General features: G+C 48.8%; 16 protein-coding genes across 16 annotated transcripts; 7 read left to right on the top strand and 9 right to left on the bottom strand.

Moving 5' to 3' along the window:
* Positions 1-8: 8 nt before the first annotated feature.
* On the bottom strand, positions 9-884 carry NEDG_01412 (uncharacterized protein; the record flags this gene model as incomplete). The annotated part of the gene is made up of 1 exon (XM_067688830.1): positions 9-884. One exon carries the CDS (start codon positions 882-884, stop codon positions 9-11), a length of 876 nt encoding a protein of 291 aa, XP_067544018.1.
* Positions 885-909: 25 nt separating this feature from the next.
* On the top strand, positions 910-1842 carry NEDG_01413 (uncharacterized protein; the record flags this gene model as incomplete). The annotated part of the gene is made up of 1 exon (XM_067688831.1): positions 910-1842. One exon carries the CDS (start codon positions 910-912, stop codon positions 1840-1842), a length of 933 nt encoding a protein of 310 aa, XP_067544019.1.
* A 343-nt stretch (positions 1843-2185) lies between these two features.
* On the bottom strand, positions 2186-2854 carry NEDG_01414 (uncharacterized protein; the record flags this gene model as incomplete). Its single annotated transcript, XM_067688832.1, has 1 exon — positions 2186-2854. The coding sequence occupies one exon, from the start codon at positions 2852-2854 to the stop codon at positions 2186-2188; it is 669 nt and encodes a 222-aa protein (XP_067544020.1).
* A 131-nt stretch (positions 2855-2985) lies between these two features.
* Positions 2986-3753, top strand: NEDG_01415 (cyclin B; the record flags this gene model as incomplete). The annotated part of the gene is made up of 1 exon (XM_067688833.1): positions 2986-3753. The coding sequence occupies one exon, from the start codon at positions 2986-2988 to the stop codon at positions 3751-3753; it is 768 nt and encodes a 255-aa protein (XP_067544021.1).
* A 32-nt stretch (positions 3754-3785) lies between these two features.
* NEDG_01416 (uncharacterized protein) lies at positions 3786-5000 on the top strand (the record flags this gene model as incomplete). The annotated part of the gene is made up of 1 exon (XM_067688834.1): positions 3786-5000. One exon carries the CDS (start codon positions 3786-3788, stop codon positions 4998-5000), a length of 1215 nt encoding a protein of 404 aa, XP_067544022.1.
* NEDG_01417 (uncharacterized protein) lies at positions 5000-5248 on the top strand (the record flags this gene model as incomplete). Its single annotated transcript, XM_067688835.1, has 1 exon — positions 5000-5248. The coding sequence occupies one exon, from the start codon at positions 5000-5002 to the stop codon at positions 5246-5248; it is 249 nt and encodes an 82-aa protein (XP_067544023.1).
* Positions 5249-5279: 31 nt separating this feature from the next.
* On the bottom strand, positions 5280-6140 carry NEDG_01418 (uncharacterized protein; the record flags this gene model as incomplete). The annotated part of the gene is made up of 1 exon (XM_067688836.1): positions 5280-6140. The coding sequence occupies one exon, from the start codon at positions 6138-6140 to the stop codon at positions 5280-5282; it is 861 nt and encodes a 286-aa protein (XP_067544024.1).
* A 198-nt stretch (positions 6141-6338) lies between these two features.
* On the bottom strand, positions 6339-9269 carry NEDG_01419 (ATP-dependent RNA helicase DOB1; the record flags this gene model as incomplete). The annotated part of the gene is made up of 1 exon (XM_067688837.1): positions 6339-9269. The coding sequence occupies one exon, from the start codon at positions 9267-9269 to the stop codon at positions 6339-6341; it is 2931 nt and encodes a 976-aa protein (XP_067544025.1).
* Positions 9270-9476: 207 nt separating this feature from the next.
* On the top strand, positions 9477-10745 carry NEDG_01420 (26S proteasome regulatory subunit T5; the record flags this gene model as incomplete). The annotated part of the gene is made up of 1 exon (XM_067688838.1): positions 9477-10745. The coding sequence occupies one exon, from the start codon at positions 9477-9479 to the stop codon at positions 10743-10745; it is 1269 nt and encodes a 422-aa protein (XP_067544026.1).
* A 95-nt stretch (positions 10746-10840) lies between these two features.
* NEDG_01421 (uncharacterized protein) lies at positions 10841-11293 on the bottom strand (the record flags this gene model as incomplete). Its single annotated transcript, XM_067688839.1, has 1 exon — positions 10841-11293. The coding sequence occupies one exon, from the start codon at positions 11291-11293 to the stop codon at positions 10841-10843; it is 453 nt and encodes a 150-aa protein (XP_067544027.1).
* A 22-nt stretch (positions 11294-11315) lies between these two features.
* Positions 11316-11966, top strand: NEDG_01422 (uncharacterized protein; the record flags this gene model as incomplete). Its single annotated transcript, XM_067688840.1, has 1 exon — positions 11316-11966. One exon carries the CDS (start codon positions 11316-11318, stop codon positions 11964-11966), a length of 651 nt encoding a protein of 216 aa, XP_067544028.1.
* Positions 11967-12270: 304 nt separating this feature from the next.
* On the top strand, positions 12271-14871 carry NEDG_01423 (uncharacterized protein; the record flags this gene model as incomplete). The annotated part of the gene is made up of 1 exon (XM_067688841.1): positions 12271-14871. The coding sequence occupies one exon, from the start codon at positions 12271-12273 to the stop codon at positions 14869-14871; it is 2601 nt and encodes an 866-aa protein (XP_067544029.1).
* Positions 14872-15472: 601 nt separating this feature from the next.
* NEDG_01424 (uncharacterized protein) lies at positions 15473-16777 on the bottom strand (the record flags this gene model as incomplete). Its single annotated transcript, XM_067688842.1, has 1 exon — positions 15473-16777. One exon carries the CDS (start codon positions 16775-16777, stop codon positions 15473-15475), a length of 1305 nt encoding a protein of 434 aa, XP_067544030.1.
* Positions 16778-16904: 127 nt separating this feature from the next.
* NEDG_01425 (uncharacterized protein) lies at positions 16905-18272 on the bottom strand (the record flags this gene model as incomplete). The annotated part of the gene is made up of 1 exon (XM_067688843.1): positions 16905-18272. The coding sequence occupies one exon, from the start codon at positions 18270-18272 to the stop codon at positions 16905-16907; it is 1368 nt and encodes a 455-aa protein (XP_067544031.1).
* A 192-nt stretch (positions 18273-18464) lies between these two features.
* On the bottom strand, positions 18465-18797 carry NEDG_01426 (uncharacterized protein; the record flags this gene model as incomplete). Its single annotated transcript, XM_067688844.1, has 1 exon — positions 18465-18797. One exon carries the CDS (start codon positions 18795-18797, stop codon positions 18465-18467), a length of 333 nt encoding a protein of 110 aa, XP_067544032.1.
* NEDG_01427 (uncharacterized protein) lies at positions 18794-19450 on the bottom strand (the record flags this gene model as incomplete). The annotated part of the gene is made up of 1 exon (XM_067688845.1): positions 18794-19450. One exon carries the CDS (start codon positions 19448-19450, stop codon positions 18794-18796), a length of 657 nt encoding a protein of 218 aa, XP_067544033.1.
* Positions 19451-20167: the final 717 nt, after the last annotated feature.

Raw genomic sequence — 20167 nt, forward strand, 5'->3', positions numbered from 1 at the left:
AGACGGACCTAGGCCGTGGGAGCAGTGCCGGGCGCTGCGGTGGGCGCGGGATTGGCGCCCAACCCTGGAGCTGTAGACCCCGCGTCGCTTGAAGGCGTAGAAGACCCTGAGGACTGATAGTTAAGAACCTGCATAACCACAAAAAAGACAACAGCTATCAGAATCCCCCCAAAGAAAAGGAAGAGCAGGAAAATAGCCAGCGTCACACAAACGATTTTGGCATACCGAGCTAGCTTTTGGTAGCGAAGCGTCTTTTTCAGGTCTTTGTCGGCCTTTTTGGCCTTTACTTCGGTTTCTGTCGTTGTTACAGCTACCTTGTCAACGTCTCGCTCTGTTTTGTGCACTAGAAGGTTAAGCTCCTCGGTCATCTCAGTCACCTGGGCTATCCCCGTGGCTATGTGCAGCAAGGTGTGCTTCTTTCCCTTAGCTGAAGCATCTACCCGAAAAGAAGACGGTGCATCCTCTGAGTACTCCACCTCCTCTATCTCGGCCTTGGTCGCCGTAGGCTTAGCAATGATGTACTGCGACTTGAGACGGTGTCTTTCCTCGGAGCCAAACTCAGACTGCACCGTGCTAAAGTGCTCAACCAGCTTTTTTACCCGCTCTACCAGTGACGCAATGTGCTGCTGCTGTGTGTGCTGCTGAGAGTGCGACTCTGTTGCCTGGCTTTTCTTCTTAAGTGTTTCAATTCGGGTTTTAGTTGCCTTTACTGAAGCAATGAACTCGTCCCTGAGCTGGGTGAGCGAGTCCCTAAGAAGCCCGGCCTCTTTCTCGTTTGATGCTCCTGAAACCTTCCGGGTCAGTCCATCCATTTGCTCAATCACGCCCTTCTGCTCGTCTATTTCACGGTTGGCTTTATAAACACTTTGCAGGAACTTCTTCATATTTATTTACACGCTGCCTCTTTTTATGAAGGACCAGCACCAGAGACAGCTGCTTTCCTTTGCGAAGAAAAAGGAGGGGCCAAAAATAGCCCAGGCTTCTTCCCAGGACATTGAGAAGTCGCAAAAGTTCGTTGGTGCCCATGTTTCCAGCCAGGGGGGCGTGGACACCGTTTTTGAGAGAGCGGCTTCGGTCAATGGGCGCGCAGTTGCTATGTTCCTTAAAAACCAGAAGACCTACGCGGCCAAGCCCCTGGACCCCGGGGCCGTTCTTAGGTTCCAGGCCCTGAAAACGCACGACCACATCCTGCCACACGCCTCATACCTGATTAACCTGGCACAGCCCGACCCTGAAAAGGCCAGGAGGTCGTACGCCCTCTTCCTTGACGAGCTAAAGCGGTGCGAGCAGCTAGGCATTCTTCTGTGCAACTTTCACCCCGGGAGTAACGTTGCCAAGCTTCCCATTGAGCAGGCGTGCCTCCTCATCTCCGAGAACATCAACCGTGCCCACAGGGAGACATCGGCCGTTATTGTGGTCATTGAGAACATGGCCGGGCAGGGGAGCGTGGTGGGCGCGTCTTTTGGGGAGCTCAGGTGCATCATTGATGGTGTGCTTGACAAAGCCAGGGTTGGCGTCTGCTTAGATACGTGCCACCTCTTTGGGGCCGGGTATGACATACGCACCAAAGAGTCCTTTGCCCTGGTCATGGAGGAGTTTGATAGGCTCGTTGGCCTAAGCTACCTCAAAGGCATGCACCTGAACGACAGCAAAATGCCTCTGGGAAGCAGGAAGGACCGGCACGAGTCTCTGGGCAGGGGCCTTATTGGCCTAGAGGCCTTTGCCTACGTCATGACAAGCCCTCTGTTCACCAACATTCCCCTCATCCTGGAAACTCCCGACCCCTCAAGGTACCGGGAGGAAATAAGCCTTCTCTATGGCCTATCAGTGGGCTCTACATAGGGACGGCCACTCCTAGGTCCTAGGTCTTTTATTAAGTGTTCCAACCGGGCTTTGCTCCAACAGCCCTGGCCCAATAAAGCTGTTTTGGGCTTTTCAGGTTCTTGTTTTTTGTTTTTCGGGGTTTTCGAGGTTTTCGGGGTTTTCGAGCATTTCGAGGTTTTCGAGGTTTTCGGGGTTTTCGAGTTTGGGGCTTCTGTCCCTTTTCGGCACACCCCCCTTTGGGATATTTTTCCTTTTTTGCTCATGTCCATTTTGGGACTGTTCGCTTAATAAGGACATACCCCTTTGGGACATATAGGAGCGCGCCAATAAGGGCTGTGCGGTTCAGGACCCGCCCCATCCCCTAAACCTGCCCGAAACCTCTCAGGCCCTTGCCCCCCTTAATGTACACCCCAGAACTAACCACCGCGCCCAGAAGAGCGCCTGCAGAAACGTCAACTACGTCGTGGCGGTTGTCAAGCACCCGTGAGACACAGACAAAAACAGCTAGGAGGCACGGAATGATTATCCCCACGTAAATCACCAGGCTTCTCTTAACCAGGGACCCAGCCCTTTTCAGGGCTGAAAAACTTGCACACCCCAGGAAGACAGCCGTCCCAGCACCTAGCGCACTGTGCCCCGAGGGAAAGCTTCTTTTTCCGTCGTCAAACTTGTGCCCGCTCTTAAACCTGCCACACCGATCGAGGTAGTCGGGCCTTTCCTTGCTTACCACAAACTTTAACACGTCAACCACCGCGTGCGCCAGGGCTGTAGCTAGGTAGAAGAGGAGAAGCCTGTCCAAGAGCTGCTTTTTTCTTTTTTCAATAAGACCAAGCCCAACAATAATGACGGGACTACCAAGCAGGCAGACCCAAAGCAGCGCAGGAAACGTAACGTACTCTTTTGTTGCATAAGCACCTCCTCCCATAATGCTCTTAATTGTGAAATACCCCAATGGCTTAACATCCCGCATAAAAAGTGAAATAGCTGACAGACTGAGGGTGAACAGCGCAGCGGTGAGTCTCCTGAGCATGAAAATAAACTAAAACATTTCTCTGCTAAATCTAGCCGGGCCTGGTCAGCGGTCCATTCTCAAACCAGAACTAGCCGCGCAAAAATAGTTGCCGCCTTTTTCTTTATAAATCGAGGAGAAATCCTTCAGCCATGATAAAAAGGGCCTTACAGGACATAACCAACGTAAAAAGCAAGAACATCAAGCTAACCATCAAGAAGGAAGAGAAGCACCTTCGCCGAGAGATCCTTCCCCCCTTCCTCGCCTATGTAAAGACCTTTTACGAGGCGTATGACAGACCCATTGCTATGTCTGAGTACGCGCCAGAGAGCACCTACATTGGGGAGGTTACCTCAGCCATGAGAAAGACCCTGGTGGAGTGGATGTACGAAGTAAAAAGCGAGTTTAAGATGCACAGTGCTACTTTTCAGGTAGGCGTTCGTATTCTTGATGCGTACACCCAGGAGGTGTCGACGGTTGAGCGCCGCAAAATCCAGCTTCTGGGATGCACTGCCCTATTTATCGCGCACAAGGTCTTTGAGCAGAAGAGGCGCCGCCTAAGTGCTTTTATCGACGTCTGCGACCACGCATACTCTGGGGACGAGTTTGTGCTTGCTGAGAGAGAGATTCTACGGATGATTTCCTTCAACGTTAACTACCTCCTCCCAATGCACATCATCAAAGAAGACCACACCCACGCCGGCAACGCCCTGTGCGCCTACGCCTCAGAGGCCATTCTCCTAAACAGCGCCTACTCCCACATGGCCCCGTCTAAGCTGGCCGTGTACATTGAGAAGAACGTTTTATCGGCTGTCTCATCTGGAAGGGTCTGCAAGGACTTCCAGGCGGCCCTGTCGCACTCTGAGACGATGCTGGCGCAGCAGGGGAAGAGCGTTCGTGACGTCGTTTCCTCGTTGTAATGTAGAATAAAGAGACTCTGTTTGGGTGTTTCATGAAGCAGGAGGGAGGCAGAGAGGCGTATCGCCTGGCTTTTGTCGGGCTGTCGTCGATGGCCATGTTCTTCTTCTTTTTCGTTTATGACAGCCCCTCGCCGATGTACAGCGCCCTGGAGGAGGTCTTTGGCGGGGCGTATGCCTCCAAGCACAGTCTTTTGTACTCGGCGTACGCCTTCCCGAACCTTTTGCTTCCCCTGGCCGTTAGTGCTGCCGTTCGTGACCCGAGCACAGCTTTCATGGCCTGCACCTACGCGCTCATTGCTGCAGGGGGGGTGGTTGTCTGGTTTGGGGCGTACACCCAGGCGTTCGGGTGGCTGGTGGCTGGGCGGTTCATTATCGGGCTTGGGGGGGAGAGCTTCAGCGTCGTTCAGAACAAGCTTTTGGTTGGGCTCTTTGACCGGAGCCACCACGGCCTGGTGCTTGGTGCAAGCATGGCTGTTGCCCGCCTTGGGAGCATTGCAGCGTTCCTGAGCATTGGGAGCATGCTTGGCCGGGGGGTGGCGTGGTGCACGGGCCTTGGCGCGTGCCTGGCTCTTCTTGGGGGGGTGCTTTGCGTGGTGATTGACCGAATGAAGCCTGTCTCTGAGGCTGGGCTAGAGGAGGGGGCAAAAGCGGACGACTCGGTGCACCACCTGCTACCGCACGTTTTAGGCCTGACCATTGTGGTGGCCTGTGCGATATCTCCGTTCTCAAGCTCCAGCTCAGCGATTCTCCAAAAAAGGCTGGGCCTGGACCCGCTGCTATCGAGCCGTTTGCTTGCGGTCCAGGAGGGGGTGAGTATTGTCTTTACGGTGGTGGCAGGCCTACTGACGGACAGGTATGGGCACCGGCTTTCGTGCATTGTTGTGGGAACGTTACTGCTGACCTCTGGGCACGCGCTGATTCTTAGCTCAACGCCGCTGTATTTGCTGCCTCCGGTCATGCTGGGTCTTTCAAGCGCTCTGGTTGGGTGCTGCTGGCCGTGCATTCCCATGCTGCTCTCTCCCGGGAGTCTTTCGGTTGGCCTGTCGATTCTTTCCTGCGGGGTTAATTTGGCGTATACTGCGTGTCCCTGGGTGGTTAGTTTGCTTTCTGACGATGCCTTTGCATTTTCTGAGTTTTATACGGTTATGGTCTCTTCCCTGGCCGCGATTCTCTCCATGCTTATCGTTTTCATCAACGACACCCACCGATACCACCTTAACAGTCAGCAGAAGCAGGCAAAAATTTAATGGAGGAGAAGAAAAGAAAGTACGAGGAAGAAATAGGCACGATTCTAAGGCGGGTGATGGAGGTTAGCTACCTTAGAAAGAAAAACACTGAAAAACTTGGGGCAATTCTTAAGGGGGTGCGGGGGGAGAAGCAGGAGGGTGGAGACAATTCTCCCGACGGCCTTGTTTCTGAGTACACAGAGCTTAAAACCCGGATCTTCCAAAATCTTGGCGTTGTTGATAGCAAACACAAAAGCGTTCCAAAGTAAATAAAAGTACGGTTTTGATTTTGATTTATGCTCACTTTCTGATGTTTTTCAGGTAGGCAGAAAAAGACTTCTTGCCTTTTTCAATGCTTTGCTTGATTTTATCGCTGACCGTTTGTTCGGGTATGTCTGCGCTGCCCATGAACCCTTCCCCGCGGACTATTTCCCGGGTGGGCGTGTACGCTTCACTTCCCAGCGAGGCTGTTTTTTTGTGTAGAGCTTCTTTTTCTTCTTTTTCAACGTTTTTAAACATTCCCAGGCGAGCACTGCCCTCCCCCGTGGATATCTTTCCCGGCACCCTTCGTATGGCGCGCTTGGGCTGGAAGGATGCCTCAGACTCTTCAGCTTGATTTTTCAAATCTTTTGACTCTTTTGACTCTTTTGAGGCGCTCGAAGTGTTTCGGGCATTTCGGGCATTTCGGGTGTCTGATGAGGCGCTTTCGGCACTTTCTTCCTCTGAGCCCGTTTCTGAGTCGCTTTCACTCTCTTGTGCGAGTGCTAGCTTCGACTTAAGACGCGTGTTTGGCTGGGCCGTGGTGGTTGGTCTTTGTTTGGCCGGCTCTTCCAACTTGCCCTGAGAAAGCAGCTGGGCATATGTTTGGGCCTCTGGTGTTTGGAAGTATTCGGGCGTAAGTTCTTTGTTTCGGTTCTTCTTCTCAAACCACGACAGAAAGAGAGCATTTCCACCCCTTCTAAAGAGAGAAAGGAAGTCTTCAGAAACTGCATCCAAAAGTAAAGATTGCACCTTACATAACGACGTATCTAAAGACCTGAAGGATCCAGCACACTTAGTACAACAAAGAATGCCAAAAGGAAAGCACCCCCATGTAGGATTCCTTCCGCTGCATATAATGCACGTCTTATTCCCTCCTCTGTTACTAATACAGTCATCCATAAAAATAATAAATCGCTAGTGCTGGTGAACGTATTGCCGACATGAAAAGCCATACCTAGTGCGGGTAATGGTGCGGTGATGGTGTGGTACGAGTGATGGTATGGTACGGTGCTGGGTATGCTTTTTATTGATAGTGGGTGTAGTGGTTGGTAGTGTGGTAGTGGTAGTGTGGTAGTGGTGGTACTAGTCCAGGGACCTTCACAAATAGAGGGAGTTGGCAAACACAATGTCTCTCTTAACCAGGGAAATGGCTGCAGAGAACTTGTTCTCCATTTCTACGTTGCCAATGACCTTGGATGCCCGAGACATCTCTTTCAGCACCTCCTCAAGCCTTCTAAAGCACCGAATAATGCTTCCCTCAAAGACATCGGTGGTTTTGCAAATGTCTCCAAAGCTGTGGCCTTCGGTCCAGGTGTAGACCACGTCCATAAGGTTGGGAGAGAACTTTTCCAGGTACTCTGACTCGGTGAATGTGCTATCTAACCGCTTAAACTCTGAAGAGAGTCGCTGGGCTGTTGTTTGAAGGATTTTGTAGGCTGTCTCGCTTTCAGGCGTAAGAGAGAGTCGGTCTGTCTTCTCGTCAAAGACAATGCAGCTAAGCAGGGAGCAGATCCTTCCGGGCGACAGGGCTGAAAGCTCATTGTTAAAAAGCATTTCTGTGAGGAGAAGTTCATCGCCGCTGCTTATTTCACTTGCCACTTTTCCTTTCATAAGCACTTCGTTATCAGTGATGTATGAGAGTGCGTGGAGTATCTTTTTTTTGCTTTTGTACTCTTCGATCATAATCAGTTCGGTTTTTTTCTTGTGATCGTTAAGCATGGTGATTTGGGCCGATGTAGCTGCCTGGAGGGACAGAAGGTTGAGAAGCGTCTTTTCTTCTTCATTGGTTTCAGTCTCTGAGATTCTTTCTTCAATGCGGATGAGGTTGTCGCCAACGGCATTAGAGCTGCCAAGGTCTTTGGGGGTGTAGAAAGAGAGTGGTTCAGGTTCTGGGGCGGGCAGAAGTTTTCTTTTTTTAACGGTTCTGAAGTACTCCTGGGTGTGTTTGTGCATTGTTTTTGACCCTGACTCAATTTTTGACTTAGATACTTTGATAATGCAGCTGGTAGGTATCTCTTTTTCTGTGCCGTCCTCAAAAATGGCTTTGAGGTTTTTGGGGGTTGGGCTCTTTTCCCTTACTTCGGTGACCACCACTTGCTGGTAGTTGACAGGTCCTGAGACGTCGGGGTACTCAATGGCGGCGGGGGTGGTTGTGTCTGCAAGGAGCGCGGGCGCTTGGATGACCACGATTCTTCCGGGGGTGAGGAACGCCCCGGGTATTCCGTCGGGGTGGAGGAGCAAGGGGGCCTGGACAATTTGCATCTTCAGGGCAAAAAGTTTGCTGATTTTGATCAAGTTGGCTCTAGTTTGATCAATTTCAGCAATTTTTTTGGAAGTGGTGCTGTAAAGGGCTAGAAGTCCTTTGATGCTGTCAACAAGCTTTCTTCCCTTCAACTCCTGCCTAAACTGGAGGAACGAGTGTTTGATGATATACTCCTCATCCATGCCGTCAAGCCGCAAAAGGTTGAGGATGGTGTTGTAGGAGAGGCGGAAGGCACTGTCCAGCGAGTTGGAGGGGCCGTGGAGGACATTCCGGATCTCTTTTTCCTCGATTTTTGCCGAGGACTCCAGCGCCAGGATAACGTTGCCTATGGTGTCCCTGCCCCTTCTTCCGGCACGCCCGCTCATTTGGATGTACTCCCCGCTCGTAACAAACCGTGTACCTAGGCCATCGAACTTTTTGATACTGGTAAAGACAACGGACTTAGCTGGCATGTTCAGACCAATGGAAAAGGTTTCTGTGGCAAAGAGAACCTTTAAAAGGTTCTCCTGGAAGAGAATTTCAATGATTTCCTTGATAATTGGCAGCAAACCTGAATGGTGGATGCCAATTCCTCTTTTAAGCATGTCAATAATGCTGGTGATCTGCGGAAGAGACCTGTCTTCGTCTCTAAGACTGTTTAGGGCGTTGGTAAAGATTGTATCCACCAGCTCTTTCTCTTCTTCCGTATTGAAGTCAAACTCTCTGAGGGCAGTTAGGCCGTAATCCTCGCACTCCTTTCTCCTGAATGAGAACACGATGGTGGGGATGTTGTTGGTGCTCTGAAGGATTCGTAAAATGTCAACTACGTTGATTTTCTCCCTCTGCCGCTGCCGCTGTCTTTTTTGCACCTGGGCGCCAGCAAGTGAGGACTGGAGCTTTTTAAAGCCTTTGCTCTGGAACTCCCCATCCTTGTCCACCACCAGAGACACCCGATCGCTAATGTCGACCAAAGACGTTGAATTTGGCCGTAAGTATGATGGCGACTCTGGGAGGTTGGAGTAGATGTAGTGCTCTAGGGGTGTTGGCCGCTTTTCCGTGTAAATCACGTGGCAGGGCTGCTTGTGGATAGAAACAATCCACCGGGCAAACTCTTCGGCGTTCGGGATGGTTGCACTGAGGAAAATGAACCTGGTGGTTGATGGAAGCAGAATAATGGTTTCTTCCCAGACCACCCCTCTTTCTCGGTCTCTCATGTAGTGCACCTCGTCAAAAACCACAAAGTGTGTTTCTCTAAGCACCTCGGTGCCCCGGTAGATCATATTTCTGAGAATTTCAGTGGTCATCACCAAGCAGGTGCTGTCCGGATTCAGGGTTACGTCCCCCGTCATAAGGCCAACGTCCCCAAACTTTTCGTTCAACTCCCGATACTTCTGGTTGGAGAGTGCTTTGATTGGAGAAGTGTAGATGACCCTCTGTTTTTTAAGAATAGAGAGGTGGATGGCGTATTCAGCAATGAGGGTTTTTCCTGCGCTGGTGTGGGCACTGACAAGAACGCTTTCGTCCCGCTCCAGGCACTTTAGGGCAAGCTCCTGGAAGCGGTCCAGCTGGAACGGGTAGGTGCAGCGCACTGGAGTCTTGGTTTCCGATAAAGGCGCGTATGCAAAGGCGGGAGGAATAATGCAAGTGTGTCTAACAAGGTTCTTGTTGTCGTTTGACTCAACAAAAGAGTCGACCTCTTCTGCGTTGTCTTCAGACGCATTTACAGCTCTTTCAATGTCGTCCAAGGACGGAACGCTGAGCTGTTCAGAGAGCAGCGATGATTTCATGGGGGGCAAAAAAAAGACAAAAATATAGCCAGAGCGGGATTCGAACCCGCGCCTCCGAAGAGACTAGAGCCTTAATCTAGCGCCTTAGACCACTCGGCCATCTGACTCCACCATTCCGTAACTCTCCTAGACTAACCAGAGCCACCGCCCAAGACCATTACCACTGCCACCCGAAGGCCCATTTATTTGCATTTGTTTTTATTGGGGATGGGAGAAGAGGAGATCTTGAGAAGCATTGAAGAAACAAATAAAGAAGTGTTTGACGAGCAGCCAGAGCACACAGCCTCACGCATTAGGCTGATAGAAAATGAGATAAAAATGATCAAGAGCCACGTCTCAGCCATGACCTATGACTACGAAACCAAGAAAGAGAAGATCCAGGAGAATCTCCAAAAGATAGAGCTAAACAAACAGCTGCCCTTCCTGGTAGGCAACGTCGTTGAAATTCTTAACCTGGACTCCTCAGAGCCAACTGAGGGATCGGCCGTTGACGAAAGCACCAACAAAAAAGGCCTTTGTGCCGTAGTTAAAACATCCAACAGGATAACCACCTTCCTCCCCTTTGTTGGCCTCGTGCGCCCCGAAGACCTCCAGCCAGGAGACCTTGTAGCCCTCCACAAAGAAACCAACATTGTCTTTGAAAAGCTGGAGGCAGACTATGACACGCGAGTTAAAGCCATGGAGCTTGACGAGAAGCCCAAAGAGACCTACGAAGACATTGGCGGCCTGGAAAAACAGATGGAAGAGTTGCACGAAGCCATCATTCTGCCAATTACCCACCCTGAAAAGTTCCAAAAGCTGAACATCCAGCCGCCCAAGGGGGTGCTGATGTACGGCCCCCCAGGAACGGGCAAGACCTTAATGGCCCGAGCCTGTGCCGCCAAAACAGGCGCTACTTTTCTAAAGCTGGCCGGCCCACACCTCGTCCAAATGTACATCGGGGACGGGGCTAAGTTGGTAAGAGATGCCTTTGCCCTGGCCCAGGCCAAAGCACCAACCATTATCTTCATTGATGAAATAGACGCCATTGGAACCAAGCGCAGTGATTCCGACAGCATTGGGGACCGAGAGGTGCAAAGAACCATGCTTGAGCTTCTAAACCAGCTAGACGGCTTTTCAGGGCTGCAAAACGTCAAAGTCATTGCCGCCACCAACAGGGTCGACATTCTTGATCCAGCGCTTCTGCGTTCAGGTAGGCTTGATCGAAAGATAGAGTTTCCTCTCCCGAACAAAGAGGGGCGGAAGCGCATCTTCCAGATCCACTCCCGCAAAATGGCCATGGCCGCGGACGTGAACCATGAAGAGCTGGCACGGTCAACCGACGGCTTCAATGGAGCCCAGTGCAAGGCTGTCTGTGTTGAGGCGGGGATGATAGCGATGCGGGCGGGAAAAGACTGCATCACCCAAAACGACATGATTGATGGGGTCCAGGAAATACTTTCCACCAAAAAAACCAACCTCCACTACTTCTCTTAACCCGTGCCAATAAAAACCTCAACATTTCCTTTTTGGGACAACCAACTACTGGGTAAACATCCCAAATACCACACACCACATCATCCGATTTATTACTACTTAGAAGATCTCTTTTGCCGCTTTGCCTTTCCAGGTCTTTGCTTTTGCCGGGTGAATGATTTGTTGTCCCGGGACTTGTATTTGCCGCCAGCATCCCTTTTACCTGGCTTTTTGCTTTCTCTATCGCCCGGTTTTCCGTTGGCTTTGGCTGTAACCATAAGGTTTTGGATCTTTTCTTGAACCTGGTCCTTCTTTCGTCTGTCTCTCTTGGAGGGTTTGGCGCGGTTGACCTTCAGCGGCTTTCTTGCCTCTACTACTGGCTGCTCCATCTCTCTCATTTCTTTCTTTGACTTGACTCTTCGCCCGGGGTGGATGATGAGCGGGATCTGGATGCTAGTGGCTGTGAGAAGATCGGTGAACCTTGTTGCAGCTTCTGCAAAGACTTTTTCTCTTAGGAGGTCCTCTGATACTGGAACGCTTGAAATCTGTGCTACTCCCGAGTCTGCCATAAAAAGTTTTAGCAGAGAAACTATGGATAAAAGAACGCCTGGAGGAAGGAAGAAACTTGTCTTCACCCCAAAGATGCCCTCAGAGCCCTCGCCCTCAGAGCTTGAGCCAGAGATAAAACAGAAGGAAGAGGTCCCCAAAATACCCCAGAATCCAGCACTGCAGCCGCAGCCAAAGAAACAGAAACCCTTCCAGAAAAAACCCGAAGCACCGCTTCCAGTAGCACTCGCAGGAGGGACGCGGGAAGAGCTTTTTAGGGTGGGGATCAGGGAGGGAAAGGAAATACTTTCAGAGGATCTGCAGCAGATAGAGGAGGACGCACCGATAACTCTTGAGGGAATGCAGGCCAGGTCAACCACGTACACCTCCACCAGCACCATTGGCCAGCTAGGAGAGGGGGCGAGGTACCTTTTACAGCTGCCAGGCCTTTTGCCAGAGGAAGGATCTACTCTGCTTCATGGCCAGGTGACAGTTAGGGAGGGGTGTGCGTTTCTAAGCATTAGAGGCAGAAGAAGCGCAGCCTCAGCAGCCGAGTCGTTCACCTTTTCACTTTCCGAGTCGTTTACCAGCACGCTCCCCCAGGAAGCCTTCTTCAAGAATGGCGCAGTTCTTCAAAGCGAGGGGGCCATCCACACCAAACTTATTTCTTCAGACACCCAGCACAGTTCAGAATAAAAAACATGTCAATAAGAATTTCCTAAAAAGGAAAGCAAATTTTTAAAAACCACCTACCCAAAGTAATCCTAGGTGGTAAGAGCTGCTTTTATCACCACCACCGAATCAAAAACCATCTGATAAAGCCTTTTCTACACCCCAGGAATATGCAAAACAACCAATTACTGAAAAACAGAACGATTTGCCACTCCACAGCACAAACTATTGGACACTGCCCAGTATCTGGAGCCCCCGGTGCCATTGGTTGGCTGATTGGCCGCCGAGGTTGCCATCAAAGTATAAATAGAGATCAGATCACAGCCTTATGAGAAAAAACAGCCAAGTAGTCTTGGGACTGTATGGACTGCTTCAGATGAGCTCGGTATGCCAGGCAGCTGCCGGAGCAGCACCTGTGCCACCAACACCAGAACCAACAGTATCAGCAGCCGAGTGCCAGAGGCTCAAACAAATGACTAATGAGGTCAAAAACCTCTTTCTTACGATTGGCATGCCACAAGAAGACATACAAGCCTACACAGACCAGGTAGATAAGGTAGAAAACACCATCCCGGAACTTTTAGCCAAAGCCAACAAAGCCAAAGGTTTCAAACCAGCCATTGAAAAAACCGTTACTAAAGACTTGGGGGATGGAAAGACAGCCCGCGCCAAGGCAATCAAAGACATAAGCGCCACTACTAAAGAAATTTTAGATAAGGACTTCAAGTCCATCAAGGACAAAGGAACCGAACAAGAAACGTTTTGGAAGGCATACAAGCCACTACTTATTGCTGGGCGGGTGTTAACAGACGTACCAAACAAACAAGGTGGGCCAGAGCCTACAACAGAGGAGGAACAGATTAAGCGAGCCAACTTTGTGACAGTTGAGAAAAACTTACAAACAGCCCTGGACCAAGCTGACACCATTAACAAGACCCTGCAGGACAAACTTACTGCAGACCCAAGCACCGCACCACAAGAGAAGAAGAAGAAGCTAGTGCTGTTTGAAATCACACAAGTTGTCCAGTCCCTGGTCCGTTACATTAACGATGTCAACAACTACTACTTCAAACACAACGTAGATGCAAAGAATGTGAATGTCAAACCTACCTACGACCTAAGCATCTTTGAAAAGGAGCTATTCAAACAAAGCCAGAAACTTGACCAAGAGAGTCCTTCAGCCCCAGTGGATCAACCAACCGCAACCGCACCGGCAACCACAACCACCAAGACATCAGAAGTCGCACTAATCTACAAAGAAATTGAAGAAAAACACACCGGGTCAGACACCGGCCTGTTTGACACTATTCATACTGACACGGCTCATCAGAAGACGGTAGAGTCACTAGTAGATCTAAAGCATAAGAACCTCGCCAAGCTAATCGAACAAAAAATCGCCGAAAGCACCGAACCAAAAGGCACAAAACCAATCCCGGCCTGGAACACCAACCTTGCCATCCTCAACACCTATAACCAGACCCTTCTCCAGACAGCAGATGAGATCTTATCAAGCAAGAATGCCAACTCAGACAAGGCCGCTTTTGACAAGCTGCTTAAGAAGGTCTCTAAGCTTGCAAACACACCAGTTAGTATGGATGAAAAAGAGGCAGAAGTTCTTTGCAATAGCTTCTACAAGTGGTTTGTTGGAAAAAACCAAGAACAGTCAAGCCTCGCCTGGTTATTTTCCAACAGCTTCATCAAGAGGGTTTTGGTGATCTTCACCTCAAGCAACACCTCCTTCAAGTTCTCAAAATCCAGCCTTGCTCCACTTATTACGAAAAACCTACCAGCCCCACAAGCTGAAGCGATTGAGACCCTGCTAGGATACTTTGACAAATTCATCGCATTTCTCCACATAGCTCCTAACCTGATCTTTAATATTAACACTGCAGATGTAAACCAAAAAGTTAAAGAGTTGGAAGCTCTTAACCTTACCATGGTAGGGTGGATCAAGATTAAGTCACTAGGCTCAAATGACAGCAGTGAAGCCGGGCTTTCATACGCCAACGCGTTCATTAACGCCCGAGCTACTGTCCTGGATATTAGGACAAATGTTTGCCCCCAACCGTCAAAAACCGAGTTCACGTATGACCAGTACCTAACCGAACACGTCTTCAAACAAACGACCAGGCTTCTTAACTCCCTGAAAAGCAACTATACAAAGGCAATTATCAGCGGACTGCTAACCCAGGCGGAGATAACTACTTTCACCACCTCAGTCAAGGAAATAGAAGAAATCGTCAAGGCAGGAAAATACACTGCCAAGTACTTCCACGAGTCTAAAAACGCGGTCACCACCAGCCTTATAGATAGCCTTGACATGTTTGTTGCGGTTACAACAGGGACTATTAACATAACTAACTACACCGTTGCAATGCAGAGCTTGGTCTACTTTGAGGAGAACCTGTGTGCTCTGAACGCCTTCCTTGACCAAACCAAGCTTAGTGAAGAGGCCAAAGATAAACTTAAAGGGTACAAGAAAGTTGCTGAGTACCAAGAGATACTTAGTATCAAGAAAAAAACTGATGTCCACGTCAGTCAGCTCAACAAGCAGTTTTTGGCCTTCATTAAGACTATAGAACACACCATCAGAGCCTCAGAAACTCTTCTTCACGAAGTCAACCCAGATACTTATAACACACCAACTACCATATCTTTGAAGTACGCATATAACCCAGCACCAACCATGCCGGAAAACGCCATTACAATCAGTAATCATCTCCACATAACCAAAGTCACGGAGTCCAGCCCATTGATTCACAACCCATTAAGTTTTCCAAACGCTGGGAAAAAATCCCGTAACATGAGTGAGGAAGAAAAACCATCAGGTTGGTCAAATGCCATCTTGGTGACCTTGGTTGCTGTTGTTGGATTGTGTATGTTGGGAGGTTTCTATTATTACAAGCGCGGTAACAAATCAAGTGAGTAAAGTAAAACTGTATCTATTTTCATGAATAAATGAGTTCAGGTTTTTTCGAGGTTTTCAGAACTAGATAGGGAATGTAATGTCTGGTATCCCACCACCCCAATCCAGTGCGGGGACCAGTCCCAAACTAGAGCGATCTCCGAAAAGATTCCGCAAGCTATCACACGACACCCCCGGGCATAATGCAATGTTGAATGGAGTGGGCCCCCACACTCCACCCCGAACACCTCACAGACCCACACCCCCAAACCAGATGTGCGGCCATATGCTCGGGTAAGCACCGGATCCCGTTTCGATCTCCGAAGTTAAGCCCGTGACAGCCTTGATAGTACTGCGAAGGGAGACCGCGTGGGAACACAAGGTGCTGCATTTTTTGCTTGGGCCGTCTCAGTCACTGTGGCCCTAGGGCAGTGGAGGGCGGCCCTAGGACGATGGAGGGTCCTCTTCACTCACTTCCCCACTAATCTCCGCCCCACCTACAGCCTGGGCCTTCTTTTCCACCAGGCCTGAACTAACTCAGCCCGAACTAACCCATTTAGAACTTGTTTTATTTAGCAACTTGGGCCTTGCATAGTGCAGGCATGCCTAACCACCCGAGCACAGCCTATGACCTAAATCTGGCTACATTCAGAAGCATTTCGGTTCTTTTTCTTGAGGCGTTGTCTTCGAGAGAGGTGTCAAGTGAGCTGGGCGAAATTGGCGAGTCGGCTGTGTCTGCCAGCTGAATGGTAATGTTTCCTTTAACCACAATCTCTCTGTCTTCTTCCATAACTGGGAGCATTGTTTCGCTTATCCGCGCGGCCATCTCTTCAATACTCTTCCACTTGTCAACAAGCACCGATGTATCCACTGCCAGGGGGTACTCCACCGCTCTTAGGGCCATCTGTTCTAGGTGCTTTCCCTCAAAAAACTTGGCATTGATCTTTTGGTACCTTCTTTTGACAAGATCATTGAGAATAGCCAGGCAGTTCTTGTACTCGCACTCTAGCCTGGTGCGCACGTCATAAATGTTCTTCTCAAAGAGGGATATCTCTTGGTCCACCCCCAACAGCGCCCCGCTTGCTCTGTTGGCATTGACGTCTTCGAGTTCGTGCTCATTGAGAAGTTTGTTTCTTAGCATGTCACAGGCGTCAATGTAGGTGATGAGCTTGTGTTTGCTATTTGGCGATTCTGAATGCGTTCCAAAGATTCGGCACTGTGTGCAGATGGGGATGTTGCAGCTGGTGCAGTAGTAGTCGATAACTGTTGACGTGTGGTCTTTGCAGTGGAGAAACTTCTTTTTGCCAACTTCGTTGAAATAGTACCGGTCATGTCTTTGGGTGAACTGGTTGGCATGGAAAAGATTGTCGCAATCGCCGCAGAAGGAGGCGCGCTCTGCCAAACAGAACGAGACTGCTGGCTTGGCGTTGCAGAACTCGCAGGTGTCGCTGTTCTTGCACCGCTCCTCAAGTTCTTTGTCATACGTGAACTCTACCTCGGCAAGAACAAGCACTCTGCTGCTATCTGGAACAATGTAGCTGTACCCCGCGAATGTTTGGCTTTTCTTCACTTCTGCAATGACTCCTTCAATCGGTGTGTTGCTGTTTCCAATAATGAACGAGTCGTACCCCCGGGGCGTTTTGCAGTTCATAGCATACTCTTCCGAGGTGAACAGAGGTGTTCCAATGGCAATCTGGCAGTAGAGAACCTTGTGGTGGACCATGGTGTCATCAATTGGAACCCCAAACACTGGCGTTGCCATGGGCGCCGCTCTTTTGGGATGAACAAAGCCATAGATCATTTTCTGATTCTTGTATTTTTTGAGGAAGAGAAGTGATTCCATTTTGACGTTATCAGACACCTTGGTTTTGTCTACCGATAAAGACATCGAGTTTAGCAGAAACTTCAGCTGGTATTCTATGTCGTTCATGGACTACCCTAACAAACAAAAAATTAAATTATAACCTTAGGCGGAACAATAAGACTATTTACGTCTGGGTGGGTTGGTATGTGCTGTAAGGGTAAGTTACAATTGGCTAGGTCTTTATTCATCATCTTTACGCTGGGAGCTTTTTTTCAAAGTCAATGATCAACTTGGGGCAGCCGGTTGTTAGTAGGCCATAGTGCGCTATGTAGATGTACTCAAAGGCGATGAACATTGAGGTTAGACTTCCGAAAAAGACAAGGACTGGTGGAATTGCCCAAGCGAATGTATGAAGAGAGAAGGTGGGCACCACTGTGTATGTTCCGGTCTGGACGCTTTGATACAGCGTCTGCCCAACGATAGAGGCGATAAGAGAGAGCGTGCTCGGAACAATAAGTACTATAGAGTACGATCTCAGCTGCAGGGGCAGCCCGCTTTTCTGGGCCTCCCACGCGTTTTTCATTGACTTGACATAGGCGTCTCCGTAGAGGGCGTTGTAGACCAGGGTGTACTGGTTGACCATATCCAATGTTATATCAAGAAGGTGAAGAATAAACGTTATGATGAACATAATAACCATTCCTATCACGATATGGAATGTCGCATTTTGATTTCTGCTGTTATTAATTTGTTGCTCTAACTGTCGTCTTGCGTAGTGTCTAGCTAGGAAAACGATCCACGAAAGAATTGACGCAAGGAAGATGGTTCCCGAGGACAAAAGAGTTCTTTTCATTGCTGACCGCGCCACTGACTCCTTCTTGCTAAGCGCTTTGTTTTCTAGATCCTTGTAGAAAACCCTAGCAAAGTATACTTTGCTAGCGTGCAGGACAATAATGCAGTAGAATCCCCCAAGTAGACAAGCTGCAGACATTCCCATCCCAAACATGGTGTTTTGTGTGAGGCTTGACCTCTTTTCTAGAAATAACAGGCCCAGCAAAGCAGAGAAACCTGCTAAAGAAAAGACTCCAAATATAAGCATGGCATAGACGTTAGCTACCAGCACCGACCCCAAATGGCTGAGAATCACACACATTGCTCGAATGTACTTAAAGTTCCAAATGTAGAGGAAAATGGTGGTGGCCAGAGAAATCCCTAGAAATATGGCTCTAAAGATCATCGACGGTCCAGAAGCATTCTCCCCTATAGTGAATGGCAGACTCAAGATTCCAAAACCCTGCGCTAGCATTAGTAGCCAGTAGGATACGTGTGTTAGCGCCATTGGGAAGAAGATGATCCCAATGGATGCGATTGTTATCGCGGTTACAGCTGAGAATATCGGCATTCCTATGTGTTCGAACACATATGGCCAAAGCTTTTGTTCGGAATTGGTATTTGTAATATGTGTAGAGAAAAGCTTATGATCTATTCCATTTAGAGCCAAAAAACACAGCATCCCGATTATCACAAGGGCTACTGGAATGCATGCTTTGTCAGTGAATTTCCCTTTGCACACAATTGGTGAAGCAGCCAGTCGTCTGTTTTTCTGTATCGCGCTATACATTAAAAAAAATAGACACGGCCATATAAATAGTTTTATTGTCTTTATTGGTGGGTTTCATTCACTACTTAAAGAACGGGGGCAGATAGGATCCCGGTTGTTTTCCCTAGCTAAATGAAACAGAACCTAGTTTGATTGCTCGGGTATGCAAAGCCGGGGATGAATATATAGGATGGTTTATTAGATTGTAGCTGCTTAAACCAGCTGGTCCATGTTTATCTTCATGAAAACATCTCCACAGAGAACTAGCAGCAGAGAAAGAGCTAACCCTAGATAGAAAATCGACATACCCACGGAGTTGGTGAGTGCAGAGTCCTGGTGCTCTGTTTCTGGCGTAGTCAGACAATCTTTTACCGTCAGAGCATAGGATAAAATCATGATTCCATAAGTCGTAAGTAGAATGATGGGCATATAGCCATTCTGGATGAAATAGGCGAGTATTTCGGCTCTTTGGTTCTCCCTGATTGCCAGGCTAAGGGTGTAGAGGATGGCCGCGTTGATACTTAATAGCACTAAACGGGTGCTCATGGTAAAACGGGTTTTAAAGGGGAGTGCTCTTCTAACCAAAGGATACTCAGACACTCCCAGGCAGAACCAAAATGAGTATACCAAGAAAACCCCCCTCCAAAGATCATCTTACCCAACAAAAACGTGGGCTTTCGTTCAATGATTGATATATCCCCGATAACACCACGCAAAAGGTCTTTGATGATGTCTCCAATGCTGATATGCATGAGATGGTTTTTAATGCATAAATAAATGGGAATGCTAAGCATGTATCCGGGAATGGAGTAAATGATAGTCCATGCAATAGCGCTGGCCATGCTCAGTGGCCGGTGATCATTGATAGAGTTTTCCTTCGGATTAGTTCGGGGAGGGTGTTGGGTTGCTCTGTCGGCAGTTCTTTCTACCCCAGAGCCCCTTGATATATCACTCGTTAGGATTCTTGAAAACAAATATTCACTATCGTTACTAACACTATCATACCTAACGTTGTTGTCTACTGCTAAGGACGGGCTGTTCTTGTGAATCGCCCTAAGGTGAGCTAATTGTGGCTGCAGGCGCTGTTCTAATTCGTCTGGTGTCTGTGGTGGGCTCTCTTCTGTTTGTGTAGAGGAATCAGTATGAGTCTCTTCATCCTTTTTGTTTTGTGTGTCTGTTAATCTAGAACTGTGATCCATATTCAGAAAAAAATTTGTTCGGGTAGAAATAACTGTTATAAAATATTTTTAGGGAAAAAATAAGTCAAAACCCCCTTGCCCGAATCCCCAGAGTGTCATTCGGTGGCCTGTATTCTAATAAACATTGCGATTGCCGATGAACAGTCCGTGGCCTAAGTATCCTGCAAGCCAATAATTACTCTTTTGCTCCACCCGAACTAACAAAACCTATCTGCAATATCTTCCTGTGAATAATCCTCTTAGGCCAAAATAAAAGCAGAATTTGAAGTTTCCACTACCACCACCACTTGTCTATAAGTTTTATTGTTGCTTGAAGAGAACTAATAATATAACATTAAGCATGCACCCCTAATACGTACACACATACTGGGATGTAGCTGCGAAGCACCAGGCGCTTCATTAGGAGATTGGGCCCGCGAGTCTGGGCTTGGGTGGCTGTTTGGGCTAGTGTGGAGGAGGATCATACCCCCTCAGGAGCTTCATCCTTGATTTCGGGACATTGATCTAGGGACAGGCTGCAGCCTCTGCTGTTAATAGGCCTTCCGCTAGTGTGCACTGGTGCATGCGAGGACGCATCAGCACAGCTTGTTTTCCGAGACACTCTTTGCAAGCCGCTCCTCTACTTTGCTTTGTTTTTGTTTTGCTCCTGAAGTGTAAAAACATTCTCTATTTATAGTTTAGAGGGCGGGAAATGGTTCTAGAATGAAATAAAGTGCC

This window comes from Nematocida displodere (genome assembly GCF_001642395.1).
Source record: "Nematocida displodere strain JUm2807 chromosome Unknown 4, whole genome shotgun sequence".
Taxonomy (NCBI): Eukaryota; Fungi; Microsporidia; genus Nematocida; species Nematocida displodere.